We start from the raw sequence: 17752 nt of genomic DNA, 5'->3' as shown, positions 1-17752 counted from the left end.
GAGTAGAACTACAGGGCAGTTGTCACCGCCTTCTTGTGACACCCTTTGAAGACACTCAGCTTTTGAACAGCCACTTCTGACACCGTTTTTCTTCCCTCACACTTCTCCACAGGGAGGAGAACTTTCCTACAACCCACCATGTTTTGCCCTCCCTTCACATCTCTCACCAAACTCCATTTTCCCTGACCTTCAGCACGGGTTGCTCCTGCAACAACTCTATATGATTAAGGTAACATTTTTTACATGCCCAAATCCCCTGTTATCTGTTCTAAGGCTTTTTTTCCAGAGGAATTGCCTTAATTTTAAGGGCAGTGATTATGTCATGAATATTGCTTTCAGCCCATCACTCTTGATTCCCCTAAGGAACTCGGGGCCTTTCTCCAGTAGGTCACACCACAGGAAAGTTCAACCATAGGAGAACAGAATATTTAAGTACAGCAGACTAGAGTTTGAGGGTGTCTTGCACACCAACTGCACCATCTCCTTCCCAAACTCTGAGATTCACCACGGCTGAGGGTGCAAAAGGCACCTCCTGACAGCGGGGAGGGAAGGGAGGAGGCATCACACACAACAGCAGAGGCTTCTGACCTGTAGTACCAGGTGGAACCGAGAGGGATCTCTCCAGCTGCAGTGGTGACATCATCTGGATGGTTAATTTTGCTAGATAGATGGCTTCATATTCCTGAAAAAAGTTCAATAATGCATATTGCTATTAATCCTTTGCAAGGATGAGGAGCACTAATTCCGAGAGTTCACTAGGGCAGACCAGAGAGTATCTTACAGCAAGGTGGGGATTTTAGAGGAGAGTTCTTTGTTGCTTTGATTTGAATGATAAAAATCATCAGGAAGACAGAGCAAAAGAAAGGTTAAAGCCATTTCTTGTCATCTTTAAGGAAGAGAGTAAACTTTCATTAAAAAATTCTATGAGAATGTTTAGAGAACTCCCCGTTTTCCCCAGCAGCCAATTCAGAGAGAGAAACAACACAAACTCAGAACACAGCGGCTTCAGAGATTTTTTATGAGGACAAACCATAGACAGCTCTGAAGTTGTGTTCCAGTGACCTGTCACGCTTTTGGTACCACACAAATCCTCATGGGAATGATTTTAAAAAAAACACTACCTAAACTCAGGAGATAATCATCTTGTTGCTGCCCACCTAAGTAATAGCAGAGATACTACAGATCTGTTTCAACCTCACAGAATCACAGAATGACATGGGGTTGGAAGGGACCTCTGGAGATCATCTAGTCCAACCCTCTGCCAAAGCAGGTTCACTCAGAGCAGGTTGCACAGGAACGTGTCCAGGTGGGTTTGAATGTCTCCAGAGAAGGAGACTCCACCACCTCTCTGGGCAGCCTCTTCCAGGGCTCTGCCACCCTCACAGCAAAGAAGTTCCTCCTCATGTTTAGGTGGAACTTCTTATGGTCAAGTTTGTGCCCATTTCCTCTTGTCCTGTCCCTGGGCACCACTGTAAATAGACTGGCCCCATCCTCCTGACACCCACCCTTCAGGTATTTATAGGTATTGATCAGATCCCCCCTCAGTCTTCTCTTTTCCAGACTAAAAAGACCCAAATCCCTCAGCCTCTCCTCGTGAGGGAGATGCTCCAGCCCCCTAAAGCCTGGTGGTTGCCCTACATTCACCCAACAGACTCCTGGAATATGATAAAGCCACTTCCTGACACCGCTGTTTGCTGCTTCAGACTTGTGAATGTCATCACCTACGAGTGCGAGTGTCAAAAAGCATCACTGCTACGTGCCACACACTTCCCTTAACCACCAATTAAGCCATTTCAGAGCCTCTTAATCACTGCACAAAACAGGATTTTTAATTTCTCCTCCATTCCTGGATTTGCTTTGTCTAAAGCTTAAGTCTAATGAATGAGGGTACCCGTCCACCTTCCTCCCAAGCTCTACTACTCACACAGTAGATGTGAAGCCTAAGTAGAAACAGCTGCTTTACAGGAAGGTGATGCATCAAATGGTTTTTGAGTCATGACCAGAAAAAAGAAAAAAAACAAGTCACCTGAAGTTGATGGACAAATCCAGCATTAGGATTAATACAGAATCTTCTTTCTTGAACATAAGTAAATGCATCCCTTAAGAAAAGGAGAGAGAAAATACTTCAGTGGAAAACAAACGACAGAAGTCTGTGGTTTTATGAGTCTTCCTTCTGTTTATCTGTTCTTTGAAAATATACCACTAACTGCTCCTTATATACCAACCAAAGTAGGAAGGACCAGTTGTAAAATACTATTTGCCCTCCCCTACACCACTCAGAACAGCATCTTAGGGCCTCCCCCTTAGTTTCCCATAGGCTGATACCCTGTTCCCAGGAGCAGCAGGTGGCTACTCCTCCTTTAAGAAGGGATGTAAACACACTTGCAGTGAAATGGAACACTCTGCCCCACATACAGTCTTCACTCAATCTCAGTGGGTAACAACTGACTTGTGCATCAACACACGACTGTTTATGTTCCCTCCAAAATTATTATTCACTTATATCACTTGAATTAAAAAATGAGTACCTACAGACATGCCAGACTGCTTCTCTGAAGTACTCTCTGTCTTCAGCCTTTTCAGACCAACAGTTATCTATGTGCCCACGCTTTGTTCTTACCTGTACTTCACCCCGAATGTTTCCATTATGTATGCAATAACTAAGGCAGCACTGAAAAGAAACAAAAAAACATTAGTAAAATGTATTTCCACAGCCTAAAAAAGGATTAATAAGCAGGATGGATAGTTTCCTACCTTCTAGATATCCCTGCATTTCCATGGACAAGAACTTTTCCTGAGAAGGAGGGAAAAAAAAAACCAAACAAAATCAACAATACTTAGACAGACTGAAGAAAATTCTTTGAAGTATAAGCTACATTCCTTGTTGTGGAGAACTACACAGTAGCAAGGTACATCCTAGGAATAACTGGTGTGTCTTTCTTCACGCTAACTACACTCTGCTCATTACTGTCCTGAGATACAGAAGCACAAGTTCCTGCTTCTATGAGGATTTTGAGTAATAGAATCGGCATTCCAGGACCACAACACAGATTTAAGGCCCTACTTTAGAAAGGGGACAAAAAAACCTCTCACACATAATACAGTTGTGTTTGAACTGGAAAAAAAAAACAAACCAACACAAACAACAAAGCAGATACACAAAGAGGTTTGTTTTCCAGTTGGAGGCAAAAGGAAAGAAGAACACTTTGCTCTGAACTTGTATAATATAGTTCAAGTCAAGCACATTAAAACCCCAAAGTTAAGAAGATCTCATACTTAAGAGCCTCTAAGTTAGTTTTAAAGCTTTAATGACAATATATTAGTAAATAAGGAAAAAAGTTAATATGACTTTACCTCCACTTTGTAAACTTCCATCAATAAATTCTTTAGTCTAAAAAAAAAATAAATACAAGAATCAAAGTTTCAGATTATTTTCAATGTCACTGCTACTTGCATTTAAATTTGGTAGCATTTTTGTATCAGATTTTTATATACAGTGACAATAATGCGCTCTGGTTATACACACTTAGACATCACTTCAACTGGACATTTATATTCCTTTTGTACTATCTATAAAACTATATTTGAACTATCTATAAAAATCAGTGAAAAACTAGCAGGAAGTTAGAAACAAAAATGCATAAAAATCCAGTACGTGTGCCTTTTACAATCATCACGTCACATATTACGCCACTAGAATAAAAAGTAAATTCCCAACATCTTTGCTTAAAGTTGCTGGGGGACAAAACCCAAACCCACACACATCAACAGCAATACAGCCTGGACTACTCTACTGCCACCTCTGTCCTCCTAGAAGTTCTCCAATGATATTTTCAATTATCAAATTATTTAATCAATCTCTAAGGCAAAACGTCACGCAGTGAGGTCTGTGGAATACTGCCAGCTTGAGACAGCTGGGCAGATGAAATGCAAAAGCTAAATAATTTATTGTGGGGAAAACTCAGACTAGACTCTTAAAAATTCAACCAACACAGAGCTACTCGGGTGTCAGTAACTGTGAGATTTGCAGAGGATGCAATTTGATCAAATTGCATTATATCTTAGAAAAGCTGCAAATCATCAACTGTTTTGTTGCCTTGTTTTGCAAAATCATGACCAACCCTACCCCGTGCAGGGAAACCAGAAGAGCTTTTTGATGGGGCTTTGGGGATTTTTAGGGGTGGGGGAACAAAATGCTTTTGATCTGTTGCAAACGAACCTAAAATCAAGATACAAAAACATAGCTTGAAACTAAGTTCATAGTTGATTCTATTTCCAAACATCAATATGTAATGGGTACTGTTTAACATCAAATTATTTTAATTCCTCTACAATAAACACGTCGATATGCTGTTAGTTACCCCAACTAGTTACTATTTTCTGTGGTATTTGTTTTAGGATTTGATACAAGAGATGTAAATACTCTCGGGCTCAACAAAGAAGTTTCCTACAGGCCAAGTTCTCCAGTGTTTCCCCATGACCCGATTTCTTCGTTTTGAGACCAATCTCTCTTTTTTATTATGGTCTCAAAGAAAAAAAAAAAAAAAAGATACAGGTCTTACAACTCTGCCTCAGTTTCTATTCTTGTAAAAGGAGTTAATTACCCTTACTAAAGCAGCAATCATAACATCATTTAAGAGTCCGTAGCCCTTCCAGAACATGAAACTGGTAGCTGTTAGTTCAGAAAACTCTTACTGGGCAAACTCCATTCCCAAACCATTCCCATTGACACACAAATACTTACCATAGGGAAAAATCGTATTATATTCTCAACTGGATTATCTGCAATATCCAAGACTAAATACCTACGAGGAAAACAGTTGCTGTGAGTAGACAATAACACCGAGTTGCTGCCAGCTGTACACGTGCAGCTGATTCAACCCCACTGCAATACTCTGACCTACAGAAGGAAGCCAGCTCCACCCTCGTGCCTTCACTCTCTGGGCTGAATTCCAGAAATTCTACAGTCAAGGAACCTCTGGAACTGCCCTTATGAAAAAAGCAAGTGAGGAACCTTCTCCAACATCCCCTGCCAAAGTCACCTCTCAGAGTAGAAGAAATTCACAAGTGCTACTCTACAGGTGACTCGCCTTTGAAAGCAGTGTACTATGTACTCACCTGCTCCCCATTAGTTTGTAAACACAGGAGTGTGTTGTTTCCTGGGACTCTACACAACTTTTTCTGAGATACATATTCTGATTAAGTTACCTCAAATGTTTTCTAAGAACTAACAACGTTAGAACTGAGGACAGTTACTGCAAACTAATGGAAAATTCCAACTTGCAGATTTGTCTATGCCTAGAGTCCAACAGGTTGAATAAAGTTTGGATTTAGAAGTCTTCCTACACCTTAGCACATTTTTCAAATAGTCTTTACAATGTGAAAGCATTTGGAAAGAACACTAACATTACAAAATCTCATTAATACAGAATAAGGTGCTTAAGACTTTTCATTGTTTACAGGTCTGTGTGTTATGATAATTTCTCACCTAAATAACTGTTGGAAGTTTGGTTTAATAAAATTTGCTTCAATGTTTTGCCGTATGCATATCACATGGGTTATTCCATGTTTCTGAAGTATAGGTAGCTGTGGAAAAAGAAAACAAACAGAGTGGGTTTGGTTTGTTTTTTTTTTAAATTACTGAATCCAGCTATTGCACAGTAATAAAAAGAAAAACTATACTTAAATACACAACAGGGCTATATCACGTCCTCAAGGAAAACCAGAGGTAGTTTTCTAATATTCAAAGCATAGCGTGAAAAATTTTATCTTTCAAAAAGACAAAACCACAGCCATTAGGAGCTGCAAAAAAAGCATTCTTAACCATGATAAAAAGAACAGGCAGTGAAGGCAGCACTCAATGAACTCATTTGTCTCTGCCCACCTTTCAATTTTGCCTGAAATTACAAGTCCCTATACAATGTAGTAATTCTCAGGTAGTGTTGGGCTCTTGCTCAAATCAGACCATTGAAATTAAGATAATTTAAACTACAAGGTGAGCTTGCAGATTCAAGCTTTGTCTTAGCAGTGCTTGATTTTATTGTGGATAGATATTTACCTTATTTTACTGCGTCCGTGTGAGTTCCCAGGTCTCAATTTTTAATACAAAAAGCTCACAGGTGAATGCTCACAGCAATTAGTGTCTGAGTCACTTCAAACTTGCCCTTTTCTCTGGCTTGGAAGGAGCAGGTAAAACTGACTAAGTGCACTGAGGGAGCACAAACGTGTGTGCGTGTACAGATGCAGGCACAACTTCAAGCCACAACAAAGAATTTATTTAATTAGGGCTCTTTTTTCATTTTTCTCCTGAAGTAACCCTTTAGCTCACAAGATTGTTACAGAAAACACAGACGCCAGCCCCAGCCTGATAATTCTACAGGCTAAAAGGTCCATCCTATAAACAATGTATTACATCTATTCTGGCATCTTTCATGTTCTGGTTCAGGATTGCAGCTGACTTTACACCTATATAGATAACGCTTGAACATATCACCACAGGAACAAATTGTCACAGCAGAGTTTCCTTATGAGACACCATTCACAACATCGTACCTTGCTTTTCATAGCCGAAGAATATGGGCCTAAAAATAACCCAGGTAAAATTTCCTAGGGGACAGAAAAAACAGACATTTAATACCAACTCAAAATTATTTGAAATAACACATTGCACTCAACTCAAACTACGGCCTTGGAAACAATTAATTTACATATTAGTGAGAAATGTGTTATCAAATGTCATTTGTAACAGGACGAAGGGGAAAAAAAATTGGTTTGGCAACATAAAAGAAATAGGATCTTTGTGGAGGAGATCTTGTTTTGGAACAGGAATTAAGTCCTTTATTTGGACTAAGTTCCAGTTTGATTACTACATCTTACCCAGCCCCAGATCAAATGAAAGGAACTCTAACTTTGCATACCAATTCCAAATCGCTCTCATGGAAAAAGATACACACAGGGTAAGGCTTCTAGCTTTGTCCTAGTAGTAGGAAAATATCAGTTTTTAACCATTTATCTCCCCACCAATAAAGACATGTGGGTCTGTAGATCTTATCTTGTATAGAGATTTAGCTGACACCATGGTAGGAAAATTTTAATTGTCTATCCTATTTGAGAACACGTTTCCAAGCAAATTTAAATTAAAAAAACAAAGTCTCAATGCATTTTAAGCAACTGCCTTATAAAAATGTTCACAAAGACAAAAATGTAGCATTTGGGGCATTCTGAAGAAAGGACAAAATTACTTTTTTAAATTTTATTTTTTTTTGTATTTGCACAGCAGAGATGCAATCACACCTGCACCCTAAGCAGGCAATTCTCACATATCTCCCACTGTGCCTCCTGACACTGATTTTGATCCCAGCTCCTTTACAGGGCACTTTCATTTACCATTTGAGTCAAAACCTTTAGTGCATTCAGTAAGAAAAAGGAAGTGTCATACCTGCATCTCTCTCCTCATAGGATAGGTCCAATCCTTAAAAAAAAAAAAAAATTACATTTAGACACACAAAGGGAAAAACACATTCAGGCAGAGATCTATATGCCCATGTGACATAAAAGAATTAAAATCTGTTTTCTGCAGACTGTATAAGCTACCTGCTGTGCAACAGGCACGTTGTTTACACTTGGTGCTAACTCTCCACATGGAGACCAGTAACACTCAAGTGCCAGAAACACTACATTGAAACTAATAGGAAGAAACTGCAATGATTCTATCATGATTCTATGACTCTACAACATCAGTGATGAAGCCCATGCAGAACAGCCAGTGTGTTGTACATCCACACCTTAGCTTTCTGCCTAGGAACTTCCCTCTAGAGTGGGGAGAAAAAAAAAAAAAAAAGGAAAAAAGCTTTAGGACATTCTGTACTAGCCACAGAAGAAAAAAATAAATGCCTTTCACTGGTACATTCCTACAGTCACCAAAAAACCAGAAGATAACAAGTATAGCAGGTAACTCCCCTAAAATCTACACTGCCTCACTTAATATATTCAAACTAACTTTATTTTGAATATTCAGGATTTAGCTTTAACAATTCTAGAAATGTATGTTCTCTATGAACACAGCAAGCTGTTAATCTCCACTATTCTCCACCCTAGACAGTTACAGGGGGAAGGATCCTTGCACAACAAACTCATACATTTGTGTTTAGCCACAAGGACACAATACTCCACCTCAGTTAATTCACTGCTAGCACATCACATCCTCCTACAGAATCTCAGACCTCTCTCTACTCAGAAATCTCAGTTTGTGAAGGTTCTACTGGGGAACCAGCCTTTCCCAGCTGACTATTTGCTATCATCCAACTCAATCTATCAGAACTGTCCAGAACAAATGCCAGGATCAACATTTTCATCCTTTGCAGCATTTTACAGAATTGCCAAAGCTGAACAGAAAAAAATGCTCAGGCAGACTCTATTCCTGTCTTTCCTTCTCTACAACTCCCACTGTCCTCTATTAACAGGCTCTTACTCATTTTTGACCCTCACACACGAAGGAGTTGTATCTGAGATCACAGTTACCAGCTGGAGGGGAAAAAAAAAAAAATATTCAAACATATCATATCAAATAGACTGCATACATTTATTTACATAACTTTGTTGGTTGATCCACACACATCGGCAGCTAAGAAAAAACTTTGCCATATGTCGTTCTTGTTGATGTTCCAATCTCCTCCAAATTATGATAAAGTTAGAATCTAAATATTCTACCTTCGAAGTGTGGTCAGAATTACACCAAGAAAGATCCAGGACTCTAGACACCTTAGCACGTGCAGTTGTACCTGTAGCATCAATTTCACATTAACCCTCTTTTTCCTAAGACACATAAGAAAAATTTAGTGCTTCCTCCAGACACAGTGAGGTTTTGCCAGTCCTTGGTAGTGGAATTAGAAAGGATTTTAGTATCAATAAAGTTCTTGAATTGAATCTGGGACAGCACTTCTGCGAAAGCAAACATTAAGCCATTCAAAACAATTCTTTGAATACTACCAAAAATGGAAGTGCAAACACAGAAATAAAATGCACTGAAATGGTCTTCACTAAAGACACAGAGAGGCAGTTATTTCTGCATGTTCCAGTTGTAATAATAAAAGCTCCTGGTAGTAGAAAGTAGAAATCTTGTGGCAAAAGGATGATATTTACAGAACTATATCCTTTGAAGGCTAAGAGTGTTTTAGCATAATCCTGTTGCCTCACTGTGTATACGAAAGCATAATTCACTCAAAAAGCAAGAAAAACACAGTTTTGTCCAAGAATGAAAATAATATTATGAGTAATAAGCTCTGAAAAGCTTAAGCCTTACTCCAGGAATATACAAGCCCTTAAGTGGGTTTATTGCTCCATTTATATACTTGTAGAATTTAAAAGTCTTAATCTGGAGCATAAACACAAATTCATCAGTGCTTTGGCCAAGGGGGACTTCACAATACAATATAAATATTCCTTTCAAATGTATCAGAAGCGGGAAATTGTGTTAGTCCCAACAGCTGTAAATTGTGCAAAATGAATAGGTAAAAATGTAGCAATATACAATCCAAAGGAAACCAAAACCCAAAAGACAACAGATGCCACAGATGTTCTGAACAAGAAGAAAAATGTCAGTGTTGGCTCCAGACAATGTTCTCCAAGAAATCAAAAAGGCACCATTTCCAGTGGGATTTAGTCTGCAAAGTAAATATGTCGAAAATGATGTATAAAGAAAGTATTTAATCTGAGGCAAGTAACACAAATTACTGAAAGAGTGATTCTGGTGATTTCCTGACAGCCCTTCAAGGCTTTTAAAACTAACAATGCCAGATTATTCAAGTGTTATGCAAAATGGTTAAAAAAAAATCCCAAATCTATTAATATAGACTGAACCCAAACAGGTCTCATTTTAAGGAAAACATGATGAATGAATTCCACAATGTTTGAAGCATCCAGTAGACAAATAATAACTAAAAGTTTTTCTTTTTAATCAGACCAAATACAAGAATTTAGCTAAGAAAAGGACTGCTGATGCTAGAGTTGGACAGAGTAACAGCACTCCTTGCTGCTAAGCGTTTGGTAGGTTCTACAGAAGAAGTGACAACTCACTGGAAGAAGCGATCTTCAATACTCACAAGATAAAGAGAAGGAATGCAACCCCACCCCAATCCCAAAATTTTAAAGAGGAACCACTCACTCATCTCTGACAGATCTTCCCAAACTAGACTGTGATTCACTGATGGGCAAGTTTAAAAGATAGCTCAGCTGTTTTGCTGGGGGTGTTCACAGCACATACCTGCTGTGGTTTGTATTCTGCACAAATGGAACTCCAGGGACTACCCAACCACTTTAACTGCTGTCTCAGAATGAAGCGACGATGAAGAGAAAAGGGAATAATCTCCCCTCTCTAACCTACAGCCAATCTCTAGCTGAAATAAATTGAAGATATGAATGAATAAGTGAGATTTGTCTATGCTATAAAAAGCTTCTTGGTAACCAATATCCAAACTACATCAGGAGTTACTCTGCCAACATTTACAGTTATTCTGTAAATATTTTGCCATAGCTATACCTGCTCCTCTTTAGAAGAGCAGTTTCATGGCAAAAAACCTGACACCTAACATTGACAGGTGCAATTGACATGGGGACTTTTTCCTGAAAGAGTGACTTTGGCTAGGACTTAATATAAAAACTAATTTTAAAAATAATAATACGGTTTAACAGCACTGACATTGAAACTTGTCTATGCTCAAAAGCAAAGACTGTGTTTTTTAAACACAGCACCACAATGTACCTTATCAATCTGCATATACCTCACCAGAAGGAATGTAGTGAAACAGATATAGGTAGCAACGCTTAACTGGTCCCTAACCCACAGCTTAAGTCTGAAGACCCATCTAATTTCCACATATAAAAGGTAAATCCCAGTCAGACTCTGCCGAAGCTCAGCTTTGGTTAAAAGGCAACCCGCAGCACTGCACTTCCATTATTATGGTTAAAACTGCTGCTGCCTTATAATTAGTAGAGCCTGCAAACCACAACTGCCCTAGATGAAGGAAGAAGCTCTCAAAGGTGCTGAAAAAAACCCCAGTAAAATAAATCAAATCCATAGTTTAAAGAAGGAGAATCCAACATCAAGAAGTATCTTTCCTAGGCTTCTAGGAGCTGCTCCTTATCTGCCCAGCATCACTGGGCACCAGCCACCATGGAATGACTCACTGCTTTCAAGGCCAACTCAAGTCCTTTCGAAGAGCCACATGGGACTCCTAGTAAAGCCTCCCTGACCACTGCGAGTTTCTCCCCCTTTCCCAATACTCAGACAGCCCTTCAGCTGTTGATTAATAGCATCATTTACCCCCCTGTACAGATTTCTCTTCCCATCACAATCCATCACAGCAAGACTTCTGCATGATTGATTGCTCCTTGTGTACCTCAAAAACCCAGTGATGTCAGAATCCTCCTGCCTAAATTTGTTTCCCTGCCTAGTGGAATATTCATATAAGCTTTAACACTCAAAGTCTCTCCTCCAACCCTGGTACAACATTCTTCCACAAGCTGTGAAATCAAAGCTGAAGACAACTGTTACGGCAGCAACAGCCACACGTTCTGCTGACCTGCTTCAGTTCCTTCATCTGCTCTGCCCAACTCATCTCTTGGCTGCAACTTTGTACTGCTCTGTACAGGAAATTCAAATTACAGCTAAACAGTGTATCAGAGCAGTCAGAGGGCATGATTATATTAACCACTAACACTATTATCACCCCTCCTTAGCAGGGTACAACTCAGATTGTGGATGGATCCTGATCCCTTAAAGACTACCTTGACAAAAAAAAAGCTTTGTGCTCAATTCTGAGGCAGTTTTAAGTCTAATTTAAAGAACAAAGCGAGATCACAGATTGGTTTTGAAAATATTTTAGACAATATTTTGGAAAAAAAGCCTCCCAGCTGACACAGTCCAACAAAAAGGAGGGGACAACATGTTATCATTGAAGACTTGTACAAAAATAAAGTTACACCAATGGACTTTGTAAAATGGAACAAACAATTGTAAAAAGAAATTATGAAATAGTAAAGGAGTAGTAGAGCATACTCATTTGTCATTTTTTAACAAGACGACAGACAAATTATATGCTCAAAACAAGTTCAAGAAGAATATTTGCCTATTACTGAAACCTGCCATGTCTGTCACTGTGATGCATGCTGCTTTAAGGCACTCTAAGTCAGCTACAAAGACTACATCTTCAGTTTCGGTCATACTTCATACTCTTGGACAGAGTTATTCCAGAGAGAAGCTGCGTGTTTGTTTTTTTTTTTTTTAATATGCGTATAGGTATATTTCAGGCAGAAGTCCTAGCGCAGGTATATAAAATATAAAAAATTAAACCCACTCTTTTTGTTCACTCAAGATGTGGACACACCACTAACAAGAGCAGAGCTATAAAGCAGGGCTAGGGAAGGCTTTAACAGCGCCGATAACCCGAGGTCTTGTTTAATCCTACGGTCACCTCACCCAGGAAACTATAATGGCCCCAAACTAACAGCTTTTTTAGCAAAGCTGGTTGTCTACCCAGTCAGCTCCCTGCTCCAGGTCACTACAGGTCAGATCTGCATCAGGACAAAACCGGTGACAACGCTGGGTGGTTGGCAGGACGGGTAAAGCCACTTTTTAGCAAAGCCAGCTATTAGATGGGCTTTGCTGTAAGGGCAAGTCCCCACTCGGTCACAGGTCCCACTTAGGGTCAGGCTCAGCACCAGTAAACAAGGGCTGGGAAGCAGCATTTCACAGGGTTTGCTGTGTATTTGTAAAGAGACATTGGGAAGTCTTCATCATACAGACATTTTTGCTTTTGCAAACATAAAGGAGTACAAAAGCAGGAAGGTGGAGAGAAAAAACAATAGCAGGTGGGAATGACAGAGCACAGAGAGGAAGGAAGAAGAGTACAACAGGAAAATAAAGGTTACTTTAGCAAAGACAAACATAAGGCACAGAAAAGGGCAAAAGGCAGGCGAAGGCACCTAAAGGGAAAGTAGAAATATAACATAGATAAGAAACAAATGTTTCCTATTTGTCCCATTTTGTAACATTAATCCAAAACCTCTACTAGCTCTTTAACTAGCCATTAGCACACAGGATCATCAGCACTGGCTTTCATTAAAGCACAATAAAGGAGGAAAGGCAGAATTCTTTGGCTTACACAAAGCACACAGTCAAATGGCAGGACTGCCACACTTTTTGTATTATTTCCTTTTTAAACAGACTTGCAGAGAAGCCAAAACTCATCTGAATTTTTTCTAGTAGTATTTCTCCTGCATTCACCCCACGGCAATTCTACCCACTAAAATAATAGGGCTTGATGATTCACTTTTTACAAAAAAATCTGTAGAATGAGCACAAAAGAACAAGTTTTACCAGTAAAGGAAAAATTGTAGTGAGATTACTATTAGAATTGTTTATAATGGTGCAAGTATGTAATTTTTCATGCTTTTTAATTTTTTTTTAAATTTTAATTACAGCCTAGTGAGTTGGGCTATATTGAGACAGTCAAGGACCGGCTAGGTCTCTTCACAATCCTCATTCAGATGAAAAAAACCTCCTTTTCTACAAACTCCTCCAGTTGTGAGCCACCTCCACGTCTGTGTGGATGCCTATAGCCTCTTCCATAGGCTTCCCAGGGATGCAAGGCGTAAGTTAATCACAACTGACAAGACTCCTCAACTTCAGCTGCCACAACGCGCTTCTTTTGATATATGCAAAATAGTCTGATAGTATCCCACAGAGTTAGGATCAAAATCTGTCACCTGATAGCATTTAGCATTTGTTTTAAATTTCTCTTGCTCTGTTACATCAGCAGGTAAAATAAAGTTAATAATACAGGCTTCCAACTTATTTTAAAGAATATGCAGAGAAGGGGAATCACTATGTTTAAGGGGGTTATTTGTGTTTCCTATCAAAAGCAATACTAAAGTTTAAGAAATTTCTTCTCCCTTTAGATGGACTGCATTAAATGCACAGATTAAAACCAGTCAAAAATACATTAGCATTTTAGACTAAATATAGCTGGCAAGAAATGTAAATTTCTTCAAAAAAACATGTGTTAAAGAGAGCTCAGTTTTTACATGAATAATAAAAAGGCAAATATGACTGTTTAGTTAATAAGCTGATAATTCCATTACAAAACCCATGAAGAGTCCTAAAAAAAATAATAATCTAAATACATGATGAATACTAGTTTACTCAGCCTGCTCACAAGCAAGCATGCTAACATTTTAACAAAGAATTGAACTGGTAATTATTGCTATCTTCCCATTACATATATCCTACCATTTCACTTGTTTGTTTAAAATTTAGTGGGAACATAATTTTCATTAAATTCCTTGAATTATTCCAGTTCTTATTTACCGTCTTTCCAAAGATGGTAAGATCTCTAAGTACCATTATACCACTATGCACTGTTTTTAACCTGACCCTCTTTAATTTTTAGCCATACGTGCTTATACCGGAAAAAGAAAAAACTCAACACTTCTCAAATTTAAGGAAGTTTGAGACCTCAACTTGGAAAATATGCCAATTTTAGAAAAAGACATATAAATCTAAGCTTAGAAATGGTTTCCATGCCATGTACGATCACTAATAAGACTTTGACATATTCTCTATCACCAATCTGTAAAAGAACACGTAGAGTTTACAGATGTTCATGGCATCCACCAGAAAAGCCGTGCAAGAATGACGAGTTACGTGTTGAATATCTAAAAATTAAATTTAGAAAATACTCAGATGACATAAGGACTTGTAAAAAGGGAGTTCAGCTTTTAACTACCATAGACTCACCGGTGAGAGATGGAAGCTGGCTTATCCTGGCCATCACTAGCTCACCTTGCAGAACTGGACAATTCACCCCGGCCACAGCCAGCGCACCGGAGCGGAGCAGAGGAAGCCTGCGCTGACAGACGCTGTACCCAAGGGTGGCAGATGCTGGCAAATACCTGGCTGTGCTTGACCTCTAACAAATATCGTTTCACCACCTGAACGAACTCTAAGTGCACACTAAGTGCAGGGAAAAAAAAAAAAAGAAGTGACACTTGTCACTAAAAGTACTCAAAAGAACAAACTTCTGATCCATTAATTGCCGAGATGGTATCAGCCCAGGAATGCAAAGAAGGCATAACTCGCTCCAGCTGATAAATATCACCAGCATTTCTTAACGTGGCATTTCACAAGCTCCGAAAAGTACCAATAGCCAAGTAGTTGAAAAATCCAGCAATGTGTAATACTGCATACGAAATCAGGGACATTGTAAACAATCTACAGGCCAGAAACCCGACCTATTTATCTCGAATCCATTTCTGCAGTCTGCCAAGTCAATCCAACCACAGACTGCTCTCACCCTCTCAACTGACAGCCTTGCCCGCTCTCTGACTTTTCCTTGTGCCAGCACTAGGGAGTGTGAAGTTGTGCAGTCAACCAGATCAGCTCACTGATGTGTCTTTTTTTTTTTTTTTAATTCTTATTTAAGCTGTCACATGGTTACTAGTGTCAGCAGGGAGAAGGGAGCTAGGGGGTGGCAGTCTGATTGCCTTAAAACAACCACAAAGTCACACTTACTCTGGAGCAGCCTATATCCGGAACTGAACTAGGGATTCCCCAAGATTTATCTCTTCCACTTCCCCCCCAATATCTTGAAATCAAACGTACCAAGACAGCATTAAACCATACATAACCAACTTCCTGAAATAATAGACAGTACTCCTCATTAAAGAGCCTCTTCACAACAACACAGAAGACATGATCTTCAGCTTTCCATGAATAACTAGCTTTTGTGGGCAGAATGATTTTAGTTTAATTAGTTTGCTTTTCCAAACCATCTCTTCTTAAGGATTGAGCTGAAGGCCCAAGGCTGAAGTATCTTACCCTTTGCTTGAAAAGTTCACTCCACAAGAACCCCAACGTTCTCACACTGACTTTAACTTTTCTGTTTCCCCCAAATATTAAATACAGTGTATTTAGACCACGTCATGCACAAATCTAAGTTGCTGAAAAAAAATTACCTTACAGTTTTTAAAAATAGTGCTTGAAATTCTCCACTATGGTCTTGCAGTGTGTGAAATTCTAATATTCTATACATTATACTACTGAGAGAAAGCACATGAAAATGGCAAACAATAAAATCCACTCCAAGAACACCGTATTATAATTTCAGTTTTCATCAGCTAAGAGCTGCTCGACCGGCAGTGACCTCTGTTTTTAAAACTATTTTAACTGCACGCTCCTTTTTAGCCAACCTAGTTATAAACAGGTTCAAAAAGCCATCCAGGCTACTTAGCCATTTTCAGATGTAACTGTAGATAATATGATCAGTTTCTCCAGAAAGAAAAGATATTTAAAAACAAACAAATTATAAGCCTCACAGGGTGGTATATAATTTGTGTTCAGATACCAACTGATTACAACTTTCTGAAAGCAATCAAGGTGACTTGTAAATACCTCCATAGCTCTAAGGTGAAGAGGGTATTCAATCTTAACAACAAAGCCAAAAAACCCCCAACATATTAAATACCGTATTTCAGGTAACTTACCACAATAACAGCACTCAAGCATAACTCAATTTAAACAAGTAAATGCTAACGTTTATGAAATATGCAACAGTCTATAGACCTCTGAGGAGCTCAGACACTGTCAACTCCCTGCACGAACACTGTGACATTTTGCATTAAATATCTGACACTATCAAAGCGGGACGCTCAGGGCTGTTTGTGACACATGGAAATACACCACCAGTATCCAGGGTGAGAAGCTAAGCCAAGTTCAGAAATCAGACACCACACTGACCCGACTCCTCTGACACCACGCGGGGTGCAGTTTAGTCTTAGCAGATATTGCCACCTGTCTTAGTTTGCAGAGAAGTCTTGGCTCAGGAACACCATAAAAATGCCTCCCCAGCAGAGTCATCAGAGCGCCAAATTGTTGCTTGAGTGTCTAAGAGTTAGTAGGCACCAACTGTTTGGAAGGGGAGGCGCAGGTACCTTTCTGCATGTACAAAAAGGAACAAGCTGGCAGCCAGCAGCAGATGGAGGACAGCACTGGTGACCATACAAAGGGGAGAGGAAAGCAAAAGGGCTACTAACAGGCAGGCCATGACACCCTGAAGCAAGGAAGAAGAGGGGACACTAGGGACAGCAAACTAAGGGGGGTGGCCACCACCAGAGGGCAAAAACCAGGCGAGATGAACCGGATGGAGGGCTTCTGTGACAGCAGGCACCTTCTCTTCAGCAGGCAAGGCTGGCTAACAGCCCCCAGAGCAGGCAGACGGCCAGCGAGGCCCAGTGGGGCCCAGGGGAAAGGGGGACAGCGGGGAGGGCTGTCACCCTCAGGGCAGAGGGAAGAGGGGAGGGGGACAGAGACGAAGGGGGGAGCCGGAGGAGGGCCTGTTCTCTCCTCAGACCCTTGACCAACTCCCCACCGCCGCTCACCTCCGAGTCCTCTTTGGCCTGCGGCAGCGCGGGGAAGGCCGGCTTGGCGAGCTCCATGGCCGGGGCGCCTACTCTTCCAAGGCAGGACCGAGGCAGCGGTTATTTGGACAGCGGGCCGGCGGTCTCCGGTTCGGCGGGAGAAGAAGGAGAAGAAGGAGGAGGCGGCGAAGAAGAAAAAGGAGGAGGAGAAGGCGGCGGTGGCGCGCTCGGCCGCTCACGCCCGGCCGCCATGCTGCTGCTACCGCTGCCGCCGCCTTTTCCCTCCTCCTCCTCCTGCCCCCTCAGCGGCGGCCCCGCCCTCAACGGCCGCGGCGCGCGC

General features: G+C 40.3%; 1 protein-coding gene across 2 annotated transcripts in view; it reads right to left on the bottom strand.

Annotated features, from left to right (window-relative positions):
* Window positions 1–17725, bottom strand: part of STYX (serine/threonine/tyrosine interacting protein) — a 28418-nt gene extending 10693 nt beyond the window's left edge. Inside the window, exons 1-10 of one of the 2 annotated variants that reach the window (XM_014936830.1) lie at window positions 17434–17725; window positions 7439–7471; window positions 6553–6606; window positions 5489–5586; window positions 4745–4805; window positions 3355–3391; window positions 2755–2794; window positions 2621–2671; window positions 2027–2099; window positions 589–682 (exon numbers count right to left, since the gene is read on the bottom strand). In XM_014936830.1, the coding sequence (XP_014792316.1) occupies window positions 589–682; window positions 2027–2099; window positions 2621–2671; window positions 2755–2794; window positions 3355–3391; window positions 4745–4805; window positions 5489–5586; window positions 6553–6606; window positions 7439–7471; window positions 17434–17490 (598 nt within the window). In that variant the 5' untranslated portion in view covers window positions 17491–17725. Of the gene's footprint in view, window positions 1–18; window positions 683–2026; window positions 2100–2620; window positions 2672–2754; window positions 2795–3354; window positions 3392–4744; window positions 4806–5488; window positions 5587–6552; window positions 6607–7438; window positions 7472–17433 lie in introns of those variants that run through there. The other variant, XM_014936829.1, reaches the window with a different exon arrangement.
* Window positions 17726–17752: the final 27 nt, after the last annotated feature.

The sequence above is a fragment of the Calidris pugnax genome, unplaced genomic scaffold (genome assembly GCF_001431845.1).
Source record: "Calidris pugnax isolate Ruff unplaced genomic scaffold, ASM143184v1 scaffold10, whole genome shotgun sequence".
In the NCBI taxonomy this organism is placed as follows: Eukaryota; Metazoa; Chordata; class Aves; order Charadriiformes; family Scolopacidae; genus Calidris; species Calidris pugnax.
This window is presented reverse-complemented; position numbering and strand designations above follow the sequence as displayed.